General features: G+C 40.2%; 2 protein-coding genes across 2 annotated transcripts in view; one reads left to right on the top strand and one right to left on the bottom strand.

Annotated features, from left to right (window-relative positions):
- The first annotated feature begins 414 nt into the window (after positions 1-414).
- On the top strand, positions 415-21,681 carry CCNH (cyclin H). Its single transcript, XM_075541260.1, has 9 exons — positions 415-664; positions 4,091-4,213; positions 6,607-6,680; positions 7,695-7,905; positions 11,523-11,686; positions 15,495-15,565; positions 18,153-18,264; positions 20,811-20,871; positions 21,528-21,681. The coding sequence occupies exons 1-9, from the start codon at positions 548-550 to the stop codon at positions 21,564-21,566; spliced, it is 972 nt and encodes a 323-aa protein (XP_075397375.1). The 5' UTR covers positions 415-547; the 3' UTR covers positions 21,567-21,681.
- A 2,086-nt stretch (positions 21,682-23,767) lies between these two features.
- RASA1 (RAS p21 protein activator 1) overlaps positions 23,768-25,871 on the bottom strand; it is a 113,012-nt gene continuing 110,908 nt past the window's right edge. The window contains exon 25 of the mRNA XM_075541259.1: positions 23,768-24,910. Within this exon, the coding sequence (XP_075397374.1) occupies positions 24,827-24,910 (84 nt within the window). The 3' untranslated portion in view covers positions 23,768-24,826. The remainder of the gene's footprint in view (positions 24,911-25,871) is intronic.

The following is a 25,871-nucleotide window of genomic DNA, read 5'->3' as shown; positions in this document are numbered from 1 at the left end:
ACAGCCCCAGGCCCACTGGCCTTCAGGCTCTTTCTTAAAACAGTCAGGGATCCTTCTGTCTAAGGACCTTTGCCCCGATCTTTGGGCTCCCTAATCCTTTCAGATGATTAACTCCCCAACTCTTGCAAGTCTTTGCTTAAGCATCACCTCAGTAAAGTCTGAACCCCATTTGAGAAGCGACGTCCTCCCTACTGCTTTCCCCGATTCTAATTTCCCCTGATGAATTGTCTACACCAGTCACTCTTATTCTGCACCCGCTTCTTTTGGTCAAGCCAGCCTGGCGGCTTCTACTTTAAAACTGCAGGAGAGCCTCGCGCGGAGGCGGGACGTCTCTAGGCTCCGCCCACTCGCGTCGCCCAACCACGGGAGACGCAGGCCCGGCGTCTCCCGGCTCCCTCCGCCACGTGACGTGACGTAATCGGACAGGCGCCGGCCGAGCGGGCACCGGGCTCTGGCGGGACCCTGGTCTGCGTGGAGCCGGTGTACGTCACAGCCTTGGCGCGCTTGGAGTCTTCCCCGGCGGCCCGGTGAGGCCTCGCCCGCCACCATGTACCACAACAGCAGCCAGAAGCGCCACTGGACGTTCGGCAGCGAGGAACAGCTAACCCGACTGCGGGCCGACGCCAATCGCAAATTCAAATGCAAAGCGGTGGCCAACCGGAAGGTGAGGTCCCCGGCGGCGGTTTCCAGGCTCCCCCGGCTTAGGGCCGGCGGTTTCCAGGCCTCGGCCTAAGCCTGGGGCAGCCGTGGAGCCCGGTGGTGGTGGGTGGGGGACTCGGGGCACGCCCTCGCCCGTCGGGCCTTCTGCCTCCGAGGCGCAGACTGCTCCCATTCGGCGGATCGGCGGCCAGCCGTCGGTGGCTGCTGCTGACGCCGTTCCCGTGGCGGAAGGGCAGCCAAGTCCAGTATCTTTGTAGCGCAGCGCACAGACTTGGCAAGAATGCCCTGTGTAAGGGCGAGCGCCGCGCGCTTGGTCGGCGGGGCCGTGCCCGGGAAGGCTTGGCTCCGTGGCCGAGTGGAGAGGATGGAGAAGGGGCATTCAGTGGCACGAAAGAGAGATCCCCAGTTGCTGGGGTGCGAGGTGGGGCCATGGGATGCTGCTGTGGCGGCAGCAAGTGTCTGGAGAAGGTAGGCAGGGATCTTGCACGTTCAAGAAGGTGTTTGGACTTTATACTTTAAAACATTTTTTAAAGGGAGGAAATCTCTGTTTTAGAAGGACCCCTCCTGACCACTCAGTGGTAAGCAATAGACGGAGTGACGCAGAGTGGAGGCCAGCAGACTGGAGACCCTTGCCATAAACCCATTGACAGAAGATGGTTTGGACCTGCCAACCAAGTCTCTTTGTTACTGCTGCCAGCTTAATCTTTTTTCACAAAGGACACCACTCTTTCTAGTACAGACTTCCAGCAATGGCTTCATGCCTCAGGCATATTTAGTACCTACTATTATTTCTTACCTCTCTTTTGCAGCGATTCGCTTCACTGGTTTTTGTGCTGTACTGATTGTGTGCGTGTGTTTACTTTAAAACATGTGTAAATGTAAACATATGTAACTAAAACTCACTCTCATCGAGTCCATGCTGACCCATAGCGATCCCCGTGTAGGTTTTGGACACTTTCATAGGAGAGTAGAAAGCCCAGTCTTTGTCCAAGGAGCTGCTGCTGGTGGTTTTATGAAGTGCCATCTCTGTGGATCAAGCTCAACACTTAACCACTACACGACAAGGGCTTCATAACAGAGTGAGCGTGATGGTTAGGAGCTGTTCAGTCACCTTCAGTTTCCAGCAACCGCGTGTATAGCAAAACGAACGACTTCCCCAGCTGTGTGCACCTGTACGGTCCTCACAACCTTTGTGTGTTTAAGCTCAGTGCTGAAGCTTCTGTGTCAATCCATCACATTGAGGGTTTTCTTCTTTTTCACTAACGCTCAACTTTACCAAACAATACTCCTCGCCAAGGACTGACTGGTCTCTTCGGATGATACCGCCCTTCTTTCTAAATCTCACCATCCCCACTTCTCCAGAGCACTGTGGCTTTACTTCTGCCAAGATACTTGTGCGTCCTTCTGGGATCCCATGGCAAATGTGATGTGCTTCACCAAAACCATCCCTTAGAGGCATCGATTGTTCGGTGTTCCATAGTCATTGTCCAGTTTTTGCCCGTGTATTAGGTGATTGAAAATACAATGGCTTAGCTCCTGTACGTCTTAGTCTTCAAAGAAATCTTTTGCAGCAGGTGTGTGTAATGTAATAGTCTTTTTTGGGGGATGGGGGTTGGGGGCTGCTGCTTCCATGGGCGTTGATTGGATCCAAGTAAAATCAGTTCCTGCCCTTCAGTTTTTTTTCTCCAATTATCATGCTCTTACTAATTGTTCCATTTGTGAGGATTTTTGCTTTCTTTATATTGAGGTGTTATCCATAATCTTTGATATTTATCAGTAAGCGCACTGAGTCTTTCCTCATGCCAAATTGTTCCATCTGCATATTGTAGATTATTAATAAGTCTTCCACTAATTCTGATGCTACATTTCTTCATATAGTAGTTTATCAGACTGTTTGCTAAGCTAACAGATTCAGTGAATACTATGAACGAATACTGGCTGACCGCACACCTTTGCTGACTTTACACCTGGCTGTGTACTCGTGTCTTCTTTCAACAGCCGGCTCGTGCTCTGTTGATCACTTGAGCCCCGCTAGTGTCGGGAATTCTCGTCGTTTACAGTGATGTCCGCATTTGTTAGATACCTTTGCAAAGTCACTGAAGCCCAAACATCTTTCTGGTATTCTCTGTTTTCAGCCAAGATGCAGCTGATGGTCAGCATTCAGGTTCCACATCCTTCTCTTAGTAGTTTTCTCTCAAGGCACTGCTGCAATCATTTTGTAAATTATCTTAAGCAAGATTTTAGTTGTGTGCGATATTACTGGTATTTTCTAATAATTTTTGCATTCTGTTGGGTCACCTTTCGATGGGATGGGCATGATGATGTGCCTCTTCCAGTTGGTTGGACAGGTCCCTGACTTCCACATTTCTTGGCATAGATGCGTAGGCTCCTCTGGCGCTGCATCCGTTTTTGTACATTTCCTTTGATTATCCTTCAGGAACGGTGGCTCTGCTTTTTCTCTTATACCTTTAGTGCAGTTCGCACCCTTCCATCAAAACCACTAGTTCTCGATCATGTGTATTGACTGAAATGGTTGAATACTGAACACTTAGTTTTGGTGCAAGGATTGTGTATTTCTTCCACCGTCCCGTGATGCTTACTGTGTCAGTCAACATTTTGTTCATATATTGTGTAAGGGAGCTTCAAACACTTGGTGGGGCATTTCCATTATGTTTTAATTCTATCTTTCCACAAACTTATGAAGCCCACTTATATATGTGTGTGGATGTATTTTCTATACACCTGTACTTATGTGGGAAATAAATATACGTGTATATGACATAGTATACCCCCCCCTGCCATTGAGTTAATGTCTACTCATAGTGATCCTATAAAAGAGTATTGAACGGTTCATACGACCGTTCTAGGAAAGGTTGGCACAGGTGAATGTGGAAGAGAATGTTGTACGGCGCAGGATGATCTTTGAGACATTTGCTGGGTTTTGACCGTGTATCTTCCATTTAATAAATTGCAACATCAGACCTTTGAGCATGTGACTGCTTATACCTTTATTCACGATGTATTAGCCAGTTGACATGCTGAGGAACTGTAATATATCATTTCAGTTTAATATTTTCTCAAGCTATTTTGTATAACCACTAAAATTCCTTGGCCATTGAATGAATTAATAGACAACAAGCATACAGGGCATAGTGGAAATCCCGTAGGGTTTCCAAGAATGTGCTCTTCATGAGAGCGGCTGCTACACCTTTCTCTCATGGAGCTGGTTGGTGTGAACTGCAGACCTTTTGGTTAGGAACCAGGTGGTTAACCACTGCTCTAGTAGGGCACCTGTGTAATAATTAGCAATGAAAAAATCAGGCTCGGTATACTTTAACTTTGGTTGGACACATAACCAAAATTTAATCTGAGTAGAAAGAAAATTTCAAGACCGATGTACTGAATTTGTATTATAATTTTAAATCTGAAGGTTCTTCCAAATGATCCAGTCTTTCTTGAACCACATGAAGAAATGACACTCTGCAAGTACTATGAGAAGAGATTACTGGAATTCTGTTCGGTGTTTAAACCAGTGATGCCAAGATCTGTTGTGGTGAGCTGGGTAGTAATGAGCTGCGTGTTCCTTTCTGCACTGACATGCCACCTTTCCAACTTCCCTTTTCTAAATTTTCAACTGAGCAGTTGCCTGCTCAGTGTTGTGAAAAATATGCCTTAGTTGTGTGTGTCTTTAACATATATTTATTCAGTGTTGGTCATTTATGTATTTTCAGTTAAGGTAGCCACAAATGTCTCTTTCCTACCTTTAAAAATGATTTAACCCCTATTTCATAGTCAAAAGAATTTTGAGGTCTACCAGTTAAATTATGACATTCTCATTTAAATTAAATTATCTTTTCCTCCAAGTTCTGAACTAGTGAACAGTGAAACTGGGACTAGAACAATGACAGTACTTTTCAACTCTTATCACATCCATACCTTTGAAATAATACATTCCTTCGTCAGTTGTAATCATAGGCACCCACTGACATCCAAGCTGTAAGGCTTTTTATCCCCCTTCCACATTGATGCGTAAAAGGCAGAGATTTATCTTTGGTTACAAAATTATATTGTGGTTTCCCAGTTAAAGCTTGTTTTCTGCTTTTTATTTGGTGAGGGGAAATGAAAAAAACCAGTGTATAGAACTTTATAGCTATCTAGATTGACTACATCATTACCTATCATTTTTCAATTTTTCCTTCTGTTTTAGAAGGTAAGCTAGAAAAAAATTAAAGAGGGTTGTAAAATATTTTTTGCTTTGTTAGCACAAATGGTTATTGTAAAGATGGTGTATGAAAGTATCTTAAGTAAAAATCTGTTTAAAGTTATTCAGGTTGATTTATCTGTAACCCAATTAGAAAAGAAATCCCCACCCCCATAGATATTCATTCTTTTTATATGGAAATATATTCAAAATATTAAACCTGATAATATTAATTTTTTCCTTCTTAGTGTATCATGCTTTCATCTGAGAGCTCAAAGATGCAGAAAGAGTTTTAGATATACCTGGTTAGTTTTTATCTCCAGTTTAGTTCCATTCTTTTCTGATAAAAGTAGTGGGAAATGTAGCAAATAAAAGGATTATAGTAGAAAAAAACGAGTGGTAGCAAGGTAAAATTATTGATTTTTAATCATTCAGAGCGAAAGACTAACTCAGAAAAAAACTCTTCTCCAGAATTAATAGTTTACGTTACTGACCTACTCTGAACCCGGAAGAACTGGATGGTGCTCAGCTACCACTTGTTACCACTGTGGCCAGGGCCACGGTAGATGTATCCTGATAGAATGAGAGGAGAATGTGGAATGGAACCTGATTTTTCACAAATCCAGGTTTACTGCACTGCACTGATGCAGACTGGTATCCCAAGGTACTTTTAAAATCCTGAACCCAAACTATCCTGGGATCACCTTTTAGCTAAGTAACATTGTCTCACAAAAATATGACCCCTTAGGGCTGTGTTCTGATAGAAGCAAAGATGAGAGGTTACGGGAGCAGAAGAACCAGAGCGGAAACAGTGAGCATGTGCATACAGTGTGAAGAATGTAATGTTGTCACCAAACATTGGAGTAGAAATTGTTGAACCTGATCTCTGTAAATGTTCATTGAAAACACAATTTTTAAGTCTTTTTCTAAAGCAGGTTCAAGTGACCTTTCCAGATGAGGAAACCAAGTTTTTTAATTAACTTTGTGGAATTATCTCTAATTCAGAAGCTTTGTTTTTTGTTTCGTCTAAGTTGACGAAAGCAAACTTCTAAGGTGTATGAAACGCTCGTTTTCCCTTTCGTTTAGCAGATGATGATTTCACTGGTTTTAGCTGAGCGCGGTAGCAGTTAAAAGCAGAGACAGATCTTAGTTGAATCCACTGTGGCACCTAGTAGATTTGTAACCTTGAACAAGCCAGTAAACCTCTTTGGTACTCAATTTCATGTTTTCAAGTGGAGCTAATACTTCACCAAAGTGTTACAGATTAAAATAAGATGACAGTTTTATGCTTGGCATGGATTCTCACACATGGTAGTAAATGGTAGATGCGGTTTCTACTATTTGTGTTGAAGCAGTGATCATGGGTGCAGCATAACTCTGATGTGGACTGGGAAATGCTATTACCTCAACCATGTTATTCTGTCAGGATTTTTATGGAATTGCATTGTTATACTGTGTTTGTTTTCATTTTTATTTTTTCCCCCTTTAGTGAGCCTTTAGGACGATTACGCAGGGTGGGCAGGGAGGAAACACAAACCAAGGTGGGAAAGGGCCTTCTGAGTGTATGAGCATTTGATTCTAACTAAAGAAAAACCAACAAGTATTAGTATTTAAAAGGGGGAACTTTACAGAGATCCTTTACAGAAATAATTATTGAAATGTTTAGTATATAATGTGTAAATTCTTATTTTTTTGACCTATAATATATGTGTATGTATATATATGGTTATTTCCCCCCTCCTTAGGGTACAGCTTGTATGTATTTCAAGCGATTCTATCTTAATAACTCAGTAATGGAATATCACCCCCGGATAATAATGTGAGTATAAATGCTAATTTAATGCTTTACATTTATGAATGCCTTTATACTATTTGAGCGTGTGTGTGCGCGTGCATGGAGCCCTGGTGGCATAGTGGTTTTGTGTTGTTATGCTAACCTCAAGGTCAGCAGTTTGAAACTACCAGCTACGCTACAGGAAAAAGACAGGGATTACTACTCCCATAGAGACTTACTGTCTCAGTAACCCACAGGAGCAGTTCTACCCTGTCTTAGGAGGGTGCTGTGAATTGGAATCAACTTTGTAGCAGTGAGTTTTGAGTTTGAGTATATGTGTAGTAAATACTGACTTTCTAATAAAGCATAATTTAAGACTTGTATTTTGTATTCTACTTGGAATTTAAAGGATCCTTTTTACCTAAATGACTTTCCTCCACGTTATACTGATAGCATTTGAACTTCAGTTTGCCCAAATTCTGATTCCCTTTCTTTTGAACTAGCTACTTCCGAAAATATCTCTTTGCTAGTGGTGCCTCTCAGGTGGAGAATCACTGATGGTGACTCCTCCCTGACCACATGCTTACAAGGGCTGGCGCGTCATGCTCACTTAAATGCTACTATTGTGTTTTCTCATCACTCAACAGCTTCTTGTCCACCACATTCCCTGTTCAGTTCTTTCTTTTTCATTCTCATCCCACCAGTCTAGGTCATTCCTTCGTTAATTCCAATATTGATCATTGCAGTGGTTTTCTTACTGGTTTTGCTCTGAACGTCTTGTAGTGACCAGGTGAGTTTTATAGGTTTGTTCCTGAGATGATGTTTCTCTACTCAAATGCATGTGGAGACTTCCATTGACGGCCTATTACAATGTTTCTTTAACCTACTTCACACATTCATAGGGTTCTTGAATTTGGGGTTGATAAAAAGTTTGATTAAGAACTTCCCCTCCCCTGCCCTGCAGTGCATTACCATTATCAGGTAAATTTAGAAAGTACTTGCAAAACTAAAATACCTGTTCATTCATGTCCCTCTGTTCACCCTGCTTTTTATCTCTAGGCTCACTTGTGCCTTTCTAGCCTGCAAAGTAGATGAATTCAATGTATCTAGTCCACAGTTTGTTGGAAACCTTCGGGAGAGTCCTCATGGACAGGAGAAGGCACTGGAACAGATTTTGGAATATGAACTACTTCTTATACAGCAACTTAATTTCCACCTTATTGTCCACAATCCTTATAGGCCATTTGAAGGCTTCCTTATTGATTTAAAGGTAAACTTCTTCGACAATCAAAAAAGTACGGAATTTTGTTTAGCCTTGTCATCTCTATAGTTACAACATGGGCTTGGTTAAAAAGTGAATATAGTTTGGGTCTATGGGGTAGTATTTTTCCAATTTCAGTATGCTTGAGAACTGAATGTTGGGTGGGACTTTTAGAGTTTCTGATTTAGTTGATTGACAAGCCCTTGTACAGTGACCATAATGAGAACCAAAGTCAAGCAAAAAACAGAAACATCAGTTGAGCAGCTCAGTTGGCATGCCTTCTGTTTCCAAGCATTGCCGTTGAGGAGCTAGTCAGGAACAACACCGATGTTCGGATGTTTCAGTTTTGTAGGGTAGACAGTCAATACTAAATGTGCCAGGTGCTGCTGTTGTCAGTCAGTGCTATGGAACCAGCCCCAGCTCATGGGGCTCCGCATACAACAGAGTGGAGCGGGGCTGGTTCTGCACCACCTTCACAGTGAGTGTTTTCTTTGATAAGTTCTTCAGAGGGGCAAATAAAGCACGCTGTCAGCATCAAGCCAAGAGACAGGTTGAAGAAATGGGAAGGCCGTCTTGAGAAATGTCATTTAAAATGCAATTGTAATGGAAGGCATACCTGGTCAAAGGCTTAGGTTTAAAAATTTGTAGGGCATGTAGTCAAAGCTGAGAGCTGCAGTGCGGAGCTGCTGTAGTGTAAGGAGAGTCCGGAGTACGGGGGTCAGGGTTACAGTCTGGAGTAGTGCAAAGGGAAGCTAGTGAAAAAGTTAAAGTCTAGAGAGTATTATGATTATATTTGCAACTTAAAAAAATTCTGGTAAGCTCATGCATTAGTTTGAAGATCATACATGAGTTTGCATCAAGCATTTCGTATATCTGTGTGTCAGGTGTGATGTAAAGAATATTGCGGTGGATAGAGGGAGACCAGTTAGGGCGCCATCAGAGTAGCCTGAGTGAGAGGTGGCAGTTGGTTTACTGTGCAGTGGCGGTGTGTATAGAGATAGCGTCTTAGACTTGGATATTGAGTAGGAAGAGTCTAAGCAACTTGAGGACTGATTGCATATAGTGAGAAAAAAAGGAGGAATCCCAGGTTTCTGACCTGAGCAGATAGACTGGTTCGTATTTAGGTATCACTGGCAGAGGAAGGGGGGGGGGGTGGGGTGTGTGTGTGTGTGTGTGTGTGTGTGTGTGTGTTGTGTGTTGTGTTGTGTTGTGTGTGTGTTGGGGAGTTGATTATTTGGATTTGATACATGATTATTTTGTATTGTGTGTAGGACCTCATGTGCATGGAGGTCAGAGAAGATGACTTGGCTGGCGGTATATAGACTTGGTTTTCATAGAATTTTCAAACCATGAAGAAAATATAGGTAGTTAGAGAAATCCAAAAAGTTAGTAAGGAGAATGAAAAACACCCAATAAGAGGTAGGACTTAGTGAAGAAACAAAGGTAGTAGAGTCCTTATAGAAGGTGACCTTAAGCAACTCGCTATTCCTGCACAGAATTCAGGCAAAGTAAGAGAATTGAATCTGCTTGCTGGATGTAGTTCTAGAACGTGCTGTACTGTGTGTGGAATGTGGAGGAGCAAGGTGGTTTGGAACTGTTTGGGAAGTGGACAGAAGTTGAGAAAACAATTCTTCAACTTGGATGAAAATACATGCCTCTGAAGTGGAAAAGAATGATGATGTGATTAAGAAAATGGGACATGCTGGAAATAAACAGAAGTTTTTTTATAATTTAAAAAAATTTATTTTGTTAGAAGTGATTAAGTGATAGATGCATCTTTAAATGCTGGTGCTGGAGTGCTAGATAAAGCCTAAATATAAACGGAGAAACTGAAAATATATAGCATAAGTTGACTAATTTAGAGAATTAGTGAAATAATTGACTTTGGAAGCAGTGACGGTGCTTTTTCTTTTCAGAGAAAGGAAAGAGCAAAGTGTGGCTCTGTACTGCAGGGCTGCAAATCGGATAGTGGCAGGAAATGGAGCACCTTTCACTGTTAAATAAACGGAGATCATCTCATGAGAGTAGAAGAGATTCTGAAAAACCTCAAAGGCGTTGAGAGAGAAAATGTTTTAGTGAATGCTAAAAAATGGGAAAGCAAACTCACTATGGAAATGTTATCGTCAGTAGGCAATGTTGAGAACCCTGTTTTGTAGTTTTCTAGTCGACCTTGGCTGTATGTATTCTGTTAGTAAACAAATCTGAGTGTAGATCCAAAGCAAATTGTTGAGATTTAACTACTGTTGAAGTTGCTCCAAATGTGTTAGCAGTAGAATGGGGTCAAGGAAGATGAGAGGGAAATGAGAATCAGAGCATCCAGAAACAATTATGAGGTTATTGAGCAAAAGTATTGAGGAAGTCGGACTTTGTGGTCAGAGGGGAATATCTGAATTTGTTCTAGCAGAGGTCAAGTGTTTTGGGTGATGGCAAGGTCTAGGGGCTGCATGATTGACTAAATACGTTGCTTCAGAGTCAGGATAAGATTTCTTAACTGCTTCTGGCCTTAAATATGGTATCTGAAATAAATCCGAGGTTGTAGGGCTTAATATTTAAGGTTCACTTAAACATTAGAAGAAATGGTCAGGATTACTTATACTCTAGCTATGTGGTCTTCACTATTTCTTGGACTTAGCTTAGATAATTCTGTAAGGTTTAGTACATCATGCTAGCTACACTAGAATGTGAACAAAAAAAGAGGAAGACTTGCCCCAAGATGGATCGTCCCAGTAGCTGCAACAGTAGGCTCAACACGGAGATGGTTGTGAAGATGGTGCAGGACCAGGAAATGTTTCATAGGGTTGCTTTCAGTGGAAACCAACTTGAAAACACCTAGCAATACATAGATTGAAAGGAAGCCTGGTGGGACTGTGTTTTAAAGTGCTCAGCTATTAACCAACAAGCTGACCATTTGGATCTATCACTTGAATCTACCTGCTGTTGCTCTGCAGAAGAACAGTGTAGCAATCTGTTTCCGTAAGGATTACAGTCTTAGAAACAATGGAGCAGATCTACTCTGCCATGGGTTGCTATCAGTTGGATTTGATTCAATGGCAACAGAATTTGCTTTTGGTTTAGTAGATTCCTTTTAAGTTTTCCTTGTCCCAAAAGTAAACTTTAAATAGAAGGAATTTTAAATCTAAATGAGGTGGTGCTTTGGATTTAAATGTAGCCTTATAACTTTATCACATGGATCACTGGGAAACTTACTTTCCAATATGTGCTTTTCTGGTTTACTTCAGACCCAATTTAATCTCCCAGAACCCTTCTTTCTCAGGTGTAAGAAGGACAATGGAGGGATTAACAAACTGAGCATAATGTGGAGTTCTAGAAACACCCTGAAGCATGTCTATTTTTCCTGTGGGTTGTACTCATGACAGTTTGAAAGCCTCTGAGTTACAGGATGCTATCAGAGGAGAGACTACTAAAACATTTGAAATTTAGTGACTGCACTTAAGCCACACTCTAATGATTGGTGCCGAGAAACCTTGCATACAAAGATGATTCTTGCTGGCATGTAGAAAATGGAGGCGGTATGAAAGTGTTCAGGTTTAGTGCTTTCCGGTGAAGATAACTAGTGAGCTGTTGTTGTGTTACTGAACTCAGAGTGGTGCACACTTCCGTTCCAGACACGCTACCCCACGTTGGAGAACCCAGAGGTTTTGAGGAAAACAGCCGATGACTTCCTTCATAGAGTGGCCCTGACAGATGCGTACCTTTTATACACACCTTCCCAAATCGCCCTGACGGCTATTTTATCTAGTGCTTCGAGAGCTGGAATTCCTCTGGAAAGGTTTGTGCTTCACTGGGATGAAGGCATACCGGTGGGACCCCAGATTATTGACCACGCTGTCCAACACACCAGCCACTTCATGGGGAAAGGTGTGGCAGTCCCTTTCCTTAAGGCTAGTCTTGGAAACCCTAGGCTGTTCTACTCTGGCAGGGTTACTATAAGTCAGTATCACCAAATTGACAGTAAGTTTGGTTTGGCTTTGAATTTGATCAGACTTCATTCATGTTACCTCCTCCATGGTATCTGTATTTTAACTAAGGTACTGTTTGTGACTCTGGTTCTTCATGTTTCTAGTGGCTGGAAGGTTGGTGAGAACAGCTGACAGAATAAATGAAAATACCTTTTAAGGATATCTTTAAGAATTGAGTTTAAAAATCTCTGTATTCTCAGAGGATACAGTTATGACTCAAGTAAAACAGGTGATCTTCTAAAAGACTGATGGAGCTGTCAGGTGCACACTGATTTTTCTTATGGCGAGTCTATGTTCGTGTAGAAAGGGATGAAACATCCTTAGGTCCAATTTAGAATTTATGTCCTCTTAGAGATTTAATTATAATTGTAAACCAAACCAAAGCCAATGTGACCAACATGATTCCGACTCAAGAAACTAGAACAGATTGAACACAGTTCAACTGATCTTCGGGTTTCTAAGGCTGTGAATCTTTACAGGATCAGATCGCCCTAGCTTGCTTTGTAGAGCAGTTTATACGTTTGAACCCGTTTCAGATACAACTCTAGTAGATAGTAAAATTAAAATGGTGGTCCCTTGGACTTTATAAATTAAATTAACCTTCGTGGACTGGTGCGTTACGTGTTGGACTCGAATCATAGGATCAGCAGTTTGCAATCACTAGCTGTTTTGAGGGACAAAGATGAGACTTTCTAGCCCTGCAAACCCACGGGAGCAGTTCTGCTGTGTCCTTTGGCTTGCTGGTAGCCAGCACTAACTTCATGGCAGTGAGTTTGGTTTGGGGTCTGTAACTTTCCCAGGGAATACAGTTATTTTGGTGCATTCCTCCACCCACCCACCCCCATCTTTGGGAACACTTTCAAATAATTTTTAATTTAAAACTAATTTGTTGGCAAATTTTTTGGATTATATTGCTAACATTTGTTGCTGATTTCAAAAGGGAAGGGCCTATGTGCTCTTAGCACATTCCAGAAGGTAGATTGTTGCTCATAGTATGTTTTGTTGTTATTGTTAATTCTGATTTTCTTCAATTTCATTTGAGTTTATTCTTTCTCACATACTGGTCTGGCACTAAAATATTCTTGTCTGTGGAGTTTTAAAAATCAAAATTAAATTCTAATTCACGATTGAGAAAAATTCATAATTTAACAAACTTCACAAAGGTAAAGATACCTGGTCAGCTCCTAGAAACTCTTAGAATCACTTAAACGGAAAGGAAGAGCCAGCAGAAGATGGCAGCAGTGTGATAAGTAGCATGGGGAAGGAAGGGGGAAAGAAACGGCATTATTTTGAAGTAACCAGGAATGCCTTTGTTGTTACGTTGCTCTCCTTGTGTCTTAAGGCCTCTGATGTGAGGAGGAGGCGGAGAATCCCATCAGCACAAATGAGGTGGTGGTCCAATAGACCTCTACCCCCCAGTATTTGACGCCCTCTGACACTAGCTCTAAGTAGAGAGCATACCTCTCTCCTCTCCAGCCCAAGACAGCTCTCATCATCACTGGGCCCGCACCCTTTCAGCTGGGCTGGCCTGTCTCGGGACAGACCTATAGGTCCTCTCAGCACAGGCTTCATGGAGAGTTCAGCCCGCACAATGGGCTTTTTGGCCATGCACACGCCTCTCCGCTGCGCAGCGCGTTCTGCCTGTGCTCTGTCTCCCTGCTGTCCACTGGCCCGTCTCATAAGGAGGGAAGCAGTTTTCGTGTAGCTCTCTTGGTTGCACTCCTTTCAGTAGGGCTCTTGGGCAGTGCTGACTGCGGCGGGGCCTCTTGCTGTCTTCAGTGCGAAGCCACTTGCCACAGTTCTTTGATGGGTCCTTTGACTCCTTCCTGCTACTTCTCCTCTTTTCTCCTTGTTCTCTTTTCTGTCTCTGTCCTTCGGAAACTTCTGTGGGCTTGCTTACATAGAGCAGCAAACTTTTTGTCAGTTTCAAGGCATGGTGGTCCCAACGTGGCTATGAATGAACCAGTCCTTCTGGTGCATTGTAGTCACTTCATTTGCATAGTCTAATTATAAGGGGATTTGAAAATGCTCATGGAAAAATGGAATTAAGTAGTTATGGGAGTTTTTGAAAAACCTTTTGGAGCCCCTCATATTTACATAATCTGTAGTCTATTGACCAAATCCCTTCAGGTAGACCACTCACAGGGCAAGTTGCAGCCCAGGTGTCAAAAACATCAGACCATCAGGTTTTTATAGCTTACTCAGGAAATGTCCATGGACTTGGATAAAAGTAACTACGGAGGCAAAGGCACTCCTCGGGGTTTAGGAGGAGGAACCACGACAGGAGGCCACACGGAGACTCCTTTCCCCACAGTTGTCAGGAAGCTAGTGGTTGTCGTGGCAAAATGAATCCTCAGAATAGATGAAGATGCAGTGTAAGGGTTCAGACAGTAGGATAGCTTAAAAGGCACAGCAACAAAAGTTCTTAGAGCATTGTCCTCCCTTTTTTAAGCTCATGTTACCTACAAGGAAAATTAATACTTGTAATTTTTTTGTTGTTTCAAAGACTAGTGGCATATGAGCCTGTTTACTTTTATTAGGCCAAATTCACAGACATTAAACAACTGTGCATAATTTAAAGTCTAAATGTTGGAATTATATTTTATACTACTGTACTGTCAGTGGTTCGGTGGTGGTAGAGTGGATTGACTATGTGTTGGGTTTCTAACTGCAAGGTCAGTAGTTCAAAGCCACCATCAGTACCAAAGGAGAAAAAGTGGTTCGCAACCTGTGGGTCGTGACCCCTTTCAGGGGTGTCGAACGACCCTTTCACAAGAGTCCCCCGATTCATAACAGAGGCAAAATTACAGTGATGAAATAGCAACGAAAATAATTCTATGGTTGGGGGTGTCACCATAACATAAGGAACTATATTAAAGGGTCATGGCATTAGGAAGGTTGAGAACCACTGACTTAAAGTATCACAAGTATAGCTATGTAATACTTGTAGTATCTTCTCCGCCCCTTCAGGTCACGGAGCAGAATTGACTTGCTGGAAGGGAGTTTTGTTGGTTTCCAGTGGTTTTGAGAAAAACATGTGTAGGACTTAGATCACATTTATGGCATGCATTTACATCTCTGGATTGGATTCCGTTTAAATCAAATGCAGTAGATTTGTTAAGTGTGGGGTGCCACCCTCCGAGACCAGTGTGATACCTGCTCACGGAGAGCAACTGTCCTTACGTGGACTAGCGGCACCTTCTCGATCGACAGCTTCCTAGCCGCGTGATGTTGGGCAAGTTACTTACTCATCCATTTTAAATTCCACATTCATAAAATGAGGTGTGAAGTGGTATTTTAGTGAACTCATGTATGAGATTAATGTAATTATTAGTACTGTTATGTTCATTTTACCTCTTAAACTGTGTATTTTATAAAATGTAAAGTAACTGAACAGTAAGCATCTTTTCATTTACATTGTAGTAAATTCCTAACACTAGAAAAGTTTAAAATATAGTTTTCTGGAGTTCAATGTATTGTTATGGAATCCATTTAAATTAATTTAAAAATTGTCCTTGATTAATTGACTATGAGGGAAAGTAATTTACGATGTGTTTTCTCAAGATGTGTTTTCAGTAGATTTTTAAAACTCTCAAACTGTCTTCTCTCCTTTACCAGTTATTTGTCAGAAAGTCTTATGCTGAAAGACAACAGAACTTCCTTGTCACAGTTACTAGATACAATGAAAAGTAAGTACCTGTAAAACAGAATGCCTTACAAAATATTCTTCTCTTACAAAGCAGCTTTCAAAATAAATGTAAGCGTGCTATTTAACTTAAGACAACATGTAGGCTTGTTTAGATTTATTTTTATTGAATTATCGTATCATGTATTATCAGATTTAGAATGGATTTAGAGATCCAAAACAAGGTCCTTGAAAGGTGTTCAGAGCTGCGTGATACATGGTAGGCTCTGACAAATATTTAAACATATATTTAAATCTGGGACATCTTTGCTAACCGTTGTGAAGACCATGCTTCTCAGCGGGTAAGACTGTGGCAATGCCTGGTTTGGAGTAGGGGTGTGAGGATGGGTCTGCTGCCATCTAGCATACATTGGCTGGAGGTTAGAATGGTGCTTGCTGACCTACAATGTACAGGACAGTGGACGGTTCGGTTGAAAATTGTTCCCCCCACCCAAACAGATGACCTGTCCTAATCCCCAGAACCTGTAAATGTTAACTTTACATAGCAAGGAAAGAAAACGTCTTTGAAGATGGAGGTAAGGATCTTGAAATAGGGAGATTATCCTGGATTATCCAGGTGGGTCATAAATATAATCACAAGGGTATTTGTCAGAGAGAGATTTGAGATAAAGAACAAGACCAGGTAAAGGCAAAGAGATTTAAAGGGAGAGGTTTGAAGGTACTCGCTTTTGAAGCTTGAAGTGATGTGGCCGAAGTCAAGAGATGCTGCCTGTCTCCCGAAGGTTAATGAGGCAAGGGAGATTCTTCCCTAGCATCTCCAGAGGGACTTTGGCTCTGCTGATACCTTGATTTTGGCACAGTGAATTGATTATAGACTCTGGCAGTGGTTTTAGGAAACAAAACAAAGAATTATTGGCTCTAAATTATCAAAAGTACTGAACTTGAGAAATTCATTATTCTTTCTCAGGACCACTAACTAACTGCTCATGGCTACTAGTAGTTTGTCCCCAAACCTTTTTGTTAGTTGTTAACTAAAATTTTAATGACTGAATAAGCCAGTAAAATATAAGATGGAAGATATTGCTTTAAAATGTTTGTAATAAATAGTTGTACTTTTTATGTTGGAGATGGTAAAAGTTTGGGTGCTTGAGGAAATATGAGTGTCCATTTGAATTCTCATTGATGAGCTTTGGAGTGCTTCCTGCCGTGCATTGTGACTGGGGCATCGGGAAACTGTGGGTCTTCCTTCCATTGCACCACTAGAGGGGCCACTTTCAAAGCTCATTGCCACTGGCCAGAAAGCTTAGGATCACATGATTTACCGAGCAAAGGGTTCTCAAACATTATCCACAGTACTACTCATTCTGTAGCTGACAATTTTCTTTTTCTTTTTAATCGTTTTATTAGGGGCTCATACAACTGTTATCACAATCAATCCATACATACATCAATTGTGTAAAGCATATCTGTACATTCACTGCCCTCATCATTCTCAAAGCATTTGCTCTCCACTTAAGCCCCTGGCATCAGGTCCTCATTTTTGTCTCTCCCTCCCCACACCCCTCCCTCATAAACCCTTGATAATTTATAAATTATTATTTTGTCACATCTTGCCCTTTCTAACAGTTTTCTACTGATTTTTTCAGTAATTTTATTTTGCGCCACTTAATATGAAGTAAACATAGTTCTTGATAAAATATTCAGATCTTTAGTAATATTTATCCATAATTTTCTCCATAAGGGTACCAACTTATTTAAAAGCAGTTTTATTTGGATTATGAAATTAGTCAGTAGCACAGTTACCCAGTACATTGCTGGTTAATAAACCTTACATCTCTTGTTCCCATAAAAGACTTACGTTCTTTGATTGAGTATACTTGAAGAACACACACATTTAGAGGATGTTTGTCATTATAAATTTATTAATAAAGTAGTTGACTTAAGCGTAGAGAGGGCTATTTTGGGGTTTTCTTGGGTTATTTCTTGTACAGCTTTGTGTTGCTAAAGTAACCATTTTCCCTTTATAACCTGTTAATGGCTTTTTATGACACAAGAATTACACACATGGCCCAGCTTCTGAAGGGATGAAATGTTATAAATATGGTTGGCAGTATTCACTAAATCAGCGGGGGATTAAAATGAAGCTCTACAAAAAATGAGGAGCTGATGCCAGGGGCTTAAGTGGAGAGTAAATGTTTTGAGAATGATGAGGGCAGTGAATGTACAAATGTGCTTTACACAATTGATGTATGTATGGATTGTTGTAAGAGTTGTATGAGCCCCTAATAAAATGATTTAAAAAGAAAAGACTAATATGAGTAAATAATTTCTGGTAGAATTTTCATAAAGTTAATACTGACTAGATGGTAGGCAGAGCAGATGGTAGACAGAGCATTCTATGTTTATTGTATTAGGTCTGAGCCTATTAACAGACTGCCACAATTACTTAATAAATACATTGCTCACTGGGTTTAAATGCAGGACACAAACTCTCAGAATAATGCTTACATCTTTCTTTCAAGAGTATTTTGCTATTGTTCTTGTTAAATAAGAAACTAACATTTATTTGACCCCTTTAGTATGACAAGTGTTTCATTATTCATTTTAAATTCTCTTAAATCTACATATAGGTATGAGAAACTTGGTAAAAAAGTATGAACCACCCAGACCTGAAGAAGTTGCTATCTTGAAACAGAAGTTAGAGAGATGTCACTCTTCTGAGCTTGCGCTTAATGTGATTACGTAAGTAGATGTAACTGCCATTTGAGGCTAGAGCTGTGGTCCAATACGATTTATCTGTAAAAGAGGGGGACTGATTACAAAGATCTACATATACACCCCCTACTTGGGGAACGGACAACAGAAAAGTGGGTGAAGGAAGATGTCGGACAGTGTAAGACATGACAAAATAATAATTTTTAAATTATCAAGAGTTCATGGCAGGGGACGGGGAGGGGAAAAGAGGAGCCTTGATCCCAAGGGCTCAAGTAGAAAGCAAATGTTTTGAGAATGATGAGGGCAACAAACGTACCAATGTGCTTGACACAGTGGATGGATATATGTTGATTGTGGTATGAGTTGTACGAGCCCCCAATAAAATGATTTTTTTAAAAGAAATCATTTAACTGGTGTTTGTTTTTCTGGGGATAATTGCCATACTCATCAAGTCAGATATTTTTCCCAAGTGGGCATTTCTACTGGGAGAAAACACCTGGCAACAAATAACTTGGCTTTCTTAGTAGAGCTTTACCCATTCTGTGACTGATAGGATCTTAAGTTTGTAGGCCCTGTCCTTTTACTCCTCTTGGAATCCCATGGGCATTCTTAGGGATTCCTTGTACCTCCATTGTAATCTTTAGGTTCTTCACAAGTCTTATATATTGATCTGAGGAATAACTACAAAGAGATTTCAAAAAGTTAGTAGAAATGGAATTAAAATACAATGGAACTTTTGACGTTGTCTCATACTGTTCCAAACGACAAGTTAAGTAAATCTACCCCCAAAACCTCCTTGGAGGGTTGAAAAGTGAGGATGCTACTTTGAAGACTAAGGCGGGCCTGGACCCAAGCCATGGCATTTTCAGTTGCCTCAACTTCATGTGAAAGCCAGACATTGAATAAGAAAGACCGAAGAATTGATGCAATTGATTTGTGGTGCTGGAGAAGTATATTGAAAGTCCCATGAACTGCTGAAAGGAAAAACCAATCTGTCTTGGAAGAAATTTGGCCAGAGTGCCCTTTAGAGGCAAGGATGGCGAGACTTAGAGTCTCAAATATTTTGGCCATGTTGTCAGGAGAGACTTGGAAAAGGCATCATGCTTAGTAAAGTAGCAGTACAGCGACAAGGGGGAAGGCCTTCAGTGGGATGGAGGGTCACAGTGGCTGGAACAGTTGTGAGGGCGCCGTGGGGTCCGAGCTACTCAGTGGCAACACATACCATTTCATATGCATTTCTTTTAAGAGTAGGGTGATCTTTAGTAACATGAAGAAACTTTCTATCCAGACTTTCTTTCAGAAGAAACTTTATTGTAGAGAGAACCAGTGGGAATGTGTGCACCTCCCAGCTATAAGGAAAGGAACACCCTGAATGGTGTGGAACTCACTGTTTAAGTGCCGATACTTCATGATTGCAAATGATTTTCTTGACCCAAATCTTTTAGGAGTTTTGGTAGTTTGAGATCTGGGTAATTAATGAGATTGGTAAAACTACCTGAAGAATACACTATATTCTGATGAATGTTTTGAAGTTTTTCTACCTTACTTTGTAGTTTTATTGGAGTTGGTGCTAGCATCTTGCAGTTAAAATGCGTTTTAGCTCGTAAGCAGTGGATAATGTACTCAGGAAAGCACTCTCAGGGGCTTCAGTGGGTGACAGTCAATTAACATGGGCCTTCCAGCCATCATCCCTAATGATATAATTCTAGATTTCATACACTTGTGGCTATCGTCCCATTTTTGGAGGACATTAAAATCTGATCTAAATATGTAGACTTTTTTTTAAGTTTGTTAAACGTATATTTTTTCCAAATTAAAAAATTCATTGAATGAGACATGTAAAATTTCCATGATCTTAATTTCATTAAAGAACATATCTTATATATACCTTATTCTAACCTTTGACCAATTTTCTGACAAGTTACTGTTTGTAGTCTTTAAATAAATACCCTTTATACGAGTTTCCTCCTCTGTCTCATTTTGGGATATTGTCTTTTGCTTTGTTTTTACATCTATAATTTTTGTAATCATAATTTGTGCACTGCCTTTTTTTAACTAAACTGTTTAATGTAGAATGTTTGTGCATGGTGTATGGTAGAGATCTAATAGTTTTTTCCTAAATGGGTAGAACCTGATCGCGTACAAAAAAATGAGAATATTTCATATTTTCATCTAGTGGAAAATGGTCATCATAGATGAAACTGTATATACAACTGTGTGTGTGTCCTTGTCTGCTTGATTCTATTAATGACATACTTCTAATTACCATTGCCTTATGGAATGCTCTACTTTGTCTCTTCAGATTTTATTTTCTTTTGTATATAATCTTTCCCAAGTCAGTACTAGATTTCACAAGTTCAATGAAAAAATGTTACTGGAATTTTAATTAGTGCTACATTAGATTTACTGATTAATTTTAGTAATAAGTTTTCCTATCCATAAACTCTGTATCTTATTCCATTAACCAGGCATTATCCTTCAATTTTTTAATTTTTCATGCAGCCACAAATTTGTTACTAGACAGTGTATAATTTTGATTACCAATCCTAACTTACTGGTCACTGTCATCATAGGAAGAAGAGGAAAGGGTATGAAGATGATGATTATGTCTCAAAGAAACCGAAACATGAAGAGGTACGTTTACGACAGAGGATAATTGTTCATTATTTTGTTTGCACATTAGGGTGTGGCCACACAGTGTAGATTTATTGTAGAGTTTGGTAAGGCATATTTGAATTCGGCACAAACAGTCAAGAGCTAATTCCTAACTGAAATGTTGGCAGAGGCCCCTGAGAAGTGAGGCCTCTGGAATGCCGCAGCCTTCATGGAGGACAGTGGTACTGTGCACCCCGGGGCTGTCACATAGCCAACCTGCCTTGATGGCAAATTAATAACATTGGGGTTTTAAGCTTCCATTTTGTAGACATGTACACTTCCAATTTTTACTCTAAAATCTACAGCATGATAGCTATCTCCTTGATTATGGGATACTCACATAGACTCTGTTTCCTACTGCCCACGTCTTCTTCCCACATGCCTTTTAAAATGTGTACCTGATAACTTAAGAGAAACATGAACAAACAGAAACCAGGGCACAACTGTAACCTTATCACTCAGTAAATTAGGATAGTGCAATTGTGGATCTTACTGTAAGATTAAGCTAATGCAGGTTTTCATAGTTCATCGTGGTAAAGAAGAACATTTTCTTAAATGAGGCAAGAGGGTGAAAAATAATGGCTATGTTTTAGTATAAATGTTATTACCATTCCTTCCCCCCACCCCCCTCTTAGGAAGAATGGACTGACGATGACCTGGTAGATTCTCTGTAGCCGTTTTAAAACTGATGTCACTGCTAACTAATCCAGAAGGAAGCACACCTGACATTTAACTTTATTTTTAAAGTATAATCGGAAAACATCAAAATACATATATTTTTAAACTTAAGGTATTTAAACATCTTGTTCTTTTTGGCAGCTTTCTGGGAAATAAAGCGCCGTCAAAGGGGCTAAAATAGCGCGTGGTGTGGGGGTTCTTGTGCTAAATAACCATCATCGGAGTCTGCGGGTCAATGTGGCGATTTGTCCCTTTTGAAAGGCACCCCCTGGGGTGGGGAGGACCAAGTAGCTAGCTTTACATAACCATTTTGCCCCCTAGAAACCTGTATAGATGACTTTGCACGTCACCTGATACATTGTTGTGCTAGTATGAGACTCCAAAACATACTTCAGTGGTTACATGGCACTGAGAGCTCCTCTTGAGTAACACGTTTTCTTCAATTGTTGAAAACATTTCCAAATGAATAAATTGTTTAGATAAAAATTTGAAGTAGCTTTTAGTAAAAAGACAGCTTCCGCATATACTCAAGTATAAGCTTACCCGAATATTGGCCAAGGTACCTAACTTTACCACAAAAACTGAATTAGAAATGTGCCTCAGGGCATTCTAGGCTGTGCTTTCCATCAAAGCGTATGCACACTTTAATTAGTTCTTCTATAAGGGCAGAATTCATTATATGCTTATGCTCATGTTTCTGATAAGCTATACATTCTAGGCTGAAGATGTTGTCTTCTATCACTGGGATGATGTGAATACAGTGAAATGAAATGAGATGCTCAACAGTGGCGAGAAGCTGCTGTTGAACATGCTCCAGTACAGTCCAGAGTAAGCGACATTGGTTGCTAAACCCTGGAGAGAATTGCAAACTGTTTGGTTTATCTCCTGCTTTCCCTTCAGATCGCAAAATTCTGGCACCAGAGCAAGGTCTACATCTATCTCCCCCAAATTTTCCACCCCATCCCTATATAAAAATTAGTGTCTGAGAGGTTTTATTTCAACAGTGATTAGTTACTGTAAAGGTAAACAACACACTCCCCATTCTAGTTTCAGACACATAATTTAATGTTAAAAGAGAACTTTTCTCCTGTTCATTATTAAAGGTCCAAGAGGAAAGAAGATGCATTTCTTACATAAATAACGCTTTGATGTTTCAGGCAGGAGTGAGAGACATGTTGGTCAGGGGATGGCTGAAGACCAAGATATGATTAGTAGGACAGAAGCAAATTGCCTAACGCTTGAGTCTGGATCACTTTACATGCTATTGCCTATCTTACTCCTTCCTGCCGCTTCAAGGAAGAGATCCAATAGGAAACTGCTGTGGTAGTTCAGTTGAAAAGCAGAAGCTTCAGGAGGGAAAAGAAAGTAGTAAGGCAGATGAAAAGGGGAAGAATGAAACAAGCTGGCGTGGTGGTAATGGAGGCAGCCATGCGAGGCTTAGGTACGGATCGCGCTGAACTGCCACTGGAACTACATCAAGCCCCTCGATAGAAATAATGGTCCTTTATAGCATTAAACTATATTCATCAAGTCTGTTAAATACCTTGATTAGCTAGCTAGTATTTGTATTTTTCCTATATTTTACATACCAAAGAGCAAATTAATAAATTGTTCTTGCTTAGAATCTACATTTAGTAAGTTTTTTCATTTCAGTGGGGAGATCTTTTCCTATACCTCTCAATTCTCAGTTTACCCATTTTGTGATACTCTGTCCTATACTTTTACTATGCCTCATCTCTTCTGCACGACATGGGAAGGAATAAGCTGCTTAACAGATTGAGGGGGTATCAAAGTTAATGGAAATATTCTTTAATTCCATTCTTCCATCAACTTTTTGAACCCCTCTAGTATATACTGAACGATCCTTGGTGGTGTAATGGTTAGGCGTTGTTGGGGTGCGATCCACATGGTTGCTAGTTCAAAACCATCAGCAGTTTCTCAGGAAATAAACTGGGACTTTCACCTGCTGTGAAGAGGTAACCGTCTCACAAACCCACGGGGGATTGCTGAGAGTCAGCGCTGGCTCGAAGGCAGTGAGTTTGTGGAGTATATACTGAACAAGTAAATGGAATCTTTTTTGAAAATGGTCACTTGTTCCTGGAGCTTTGCTCTGGTACTAAAGTTTGAACATCCCCTAAAGAAGGTAGGAAATAATACGATTCAATGTTTAGCTGTATGTAGTCAGAAGTAATTCATATACGATATCCCTTGGTTTTATTTTAACTTAACCCTTGCGAATATTACACAAAAAATACACATACAAAAGCAAATAAAATTATACAAACTAAATATCCAGTAGATACAACAAGTTATCAGAAATTTAAAGATGGAGACACTAAGCAGCTGGTGGTTTGGTTACATAATCAATGGGGTGCTCAAATCCCAAACTCAACATGGAATTAATGAACAAATATACTTGAGGAAAGCATTCTAGTTCCTTGTATGTTTGTTTCACATAAAAGGAAGTTGGTAACCTCTAAGTGGCTGAATGGATACATGCATCGATGAGTACAATGGTCAATAATATTTATTGAATTCATATTATTTACTGTTGTAAACATTTTACCAAAATGCATTATGAGCTCTAGATACAGTCTTTGACAATTCCAACAAAATAAGTGGTATGTTTAAAAAATAAAGCTGATGAGCAATACATCCAATCTATATATTTTCTTTCAACAGTTCCAGCAAGAGAAATCGCACAGTATTTTAAAAAAGTATACAGCAAAGATTGTTTCTATTACAATGGCAAACTCTCGAACTGTGAATACAAATAAAGTCATTGAACAGTCAAACGGTCATATCCCTAAGCAGGAAAAAGTTACAGTAAGAACAGTCTTCAATCCAGTTGGTCAGTTGTCAATGGAGAATGCTTTTTCTTGTCAGTTGATTTCAAAGTTCCTTTTTCAAGAGAAAGCAAAACTTTGGCAATTGGATACATTGAAAATATATTTGAAAAGTTCAAGATACAGTCATTTTGTTTTGTGAAAGGTGATCTGTACACCAAGGCTCAGAGGTTGGTAAAGATTGAATCCATGTGGAAAAAGTGCAAATAATATCCTGCACAGATAGCTTCCAGAGCTGTTGGTACTGTTATTTACCAGCAGAATCTTGAATTTTGTTTGCATAGTTCACACATCACTGGGAATGTGGAAAGATGTGCTATTTTTTGGCAAGAGCAAAGGAGACATTATAACTGATGTGAATTACCATGTTGGGCATGCTGGAACCATGCAGAATACTGAAGTGAAGGCTGCTACCTGACATCATTGGTTTTTGTATACTGGTTTTGCTTTTGTTGAAGCAGTTCTGTTATTGCCAGAAGCTTTTTCAGTACATGCTAGAAAGAGGGAAACAAAAGCATAAAAATAATTAGTACATATGTGAGTAAAAGCCCAGTAAAAAATGAGGGAGTTTAAAAAAGTTGACACAAAAATTCCACTGTATTTTAACTCCAGTTTTTCCGTAAAAGTTTTAAAGCCTCCTTGTATTAAGTTAATCAAGATTTGTGGGAGATAATCACAAAACATAATTCTCTCTCTACCCAATGCATAAACATTTGAAAATATCTAATTAGTCTTTATATATTTATAGTTATAACACAAATATGAAAATTTTGTAGTCTACTACATTAATTTGTACCTGGCATGAACGTTAATAAACATTACTATATTAAAGTTTGAAATACTTTTCTACATATCTTCAATCTAGTTCTATTACTTCTATCTAGGTTTATATGCATCTCCCCCAACCCTTGGGAGATAGGAATCCCAGTGGTTCCAAATGGCGTAGTGGTTCCAACCTTGGGCTGTGAGTCTCAAGGTCCACAGTTCTGAGCCACCAGAGAGTCCACTGCAGAAAGATGGCACTCTATTCCTGTAAACCCAAAGTGGCAGTTCTACCTGCCTTCAGGGTCTCTATTAGTCAACATCACCGTGGTAGCCATGAGAGCAAGAACCCTTGAGGCGGTCGGGAAGGTGGAGCAAGATGGAAGATATATAGGGGGGAACTAGCTTTACGTGTTTATCTTTTTGTGAAATAAAGCTTTCTATATTTCACAGCAGTACTTAATTCCTTACCCTCACTTGCTTCAATTTTAATGCCAAATCTGCCCTCTGGCAAAACAGTCTATCCTGTTGTTTCTAATGTGTTGGACTTAAATTGTAACGAAGTTTGAGGCTTCTATAATCTCAGATCGCAAAGAACTTGGGATGTATCATACCAAATGCCTTAAGCTCTTCTAGACAATCTATCTCTGTCAGACAGCTAGTGTGGTGGTAGTACACTATCTCCTAAGGAGA

Source organism: Tenrec ecaudatus, chromosome 2 (assembly GCF_050624435.1).
Source record: "Tenrec ecaudatus isolate mTenEca1 chromosome 2, mTenEca1.hap1, whole genome shotgun sequence".
NCBI classification, from domain to species: Eukaryota; Metazoa; Chordata; class Mammalia; order Afrosoricida; family Tenrecidae; genus Tenrec; species Tenrec ecaudatus.
Note: the sequence above shows the minus strand (reverse complement) of the source record. Positions and strands in the feature narration are given on the sequence as shown.

Bases quoted from the DNA above. Each gene is read 5' to 3' on its own strand.
- CCNH (XM_075541260.1), top strand. From the start codon at position 548: ATGTACCACAACAGCAGCCAGAAGCGCCACTGGACGTTCGGCAGCGAG. The intron at 6,681-7,694 runs GTGAGTATAAAT...TTTTATCTCTAG, and splicing joins TATCACCCCCGGATAATAAT to GCTCACTTGTGCCTTTCTAG. The intron at 18,265-20,810 runs GTAAGTAGATGT...CTGTCATCATAG, and splicing joins CTTGCGCTTAATGTGATTAC to GAAGAAGAGGAAAGGGTATG.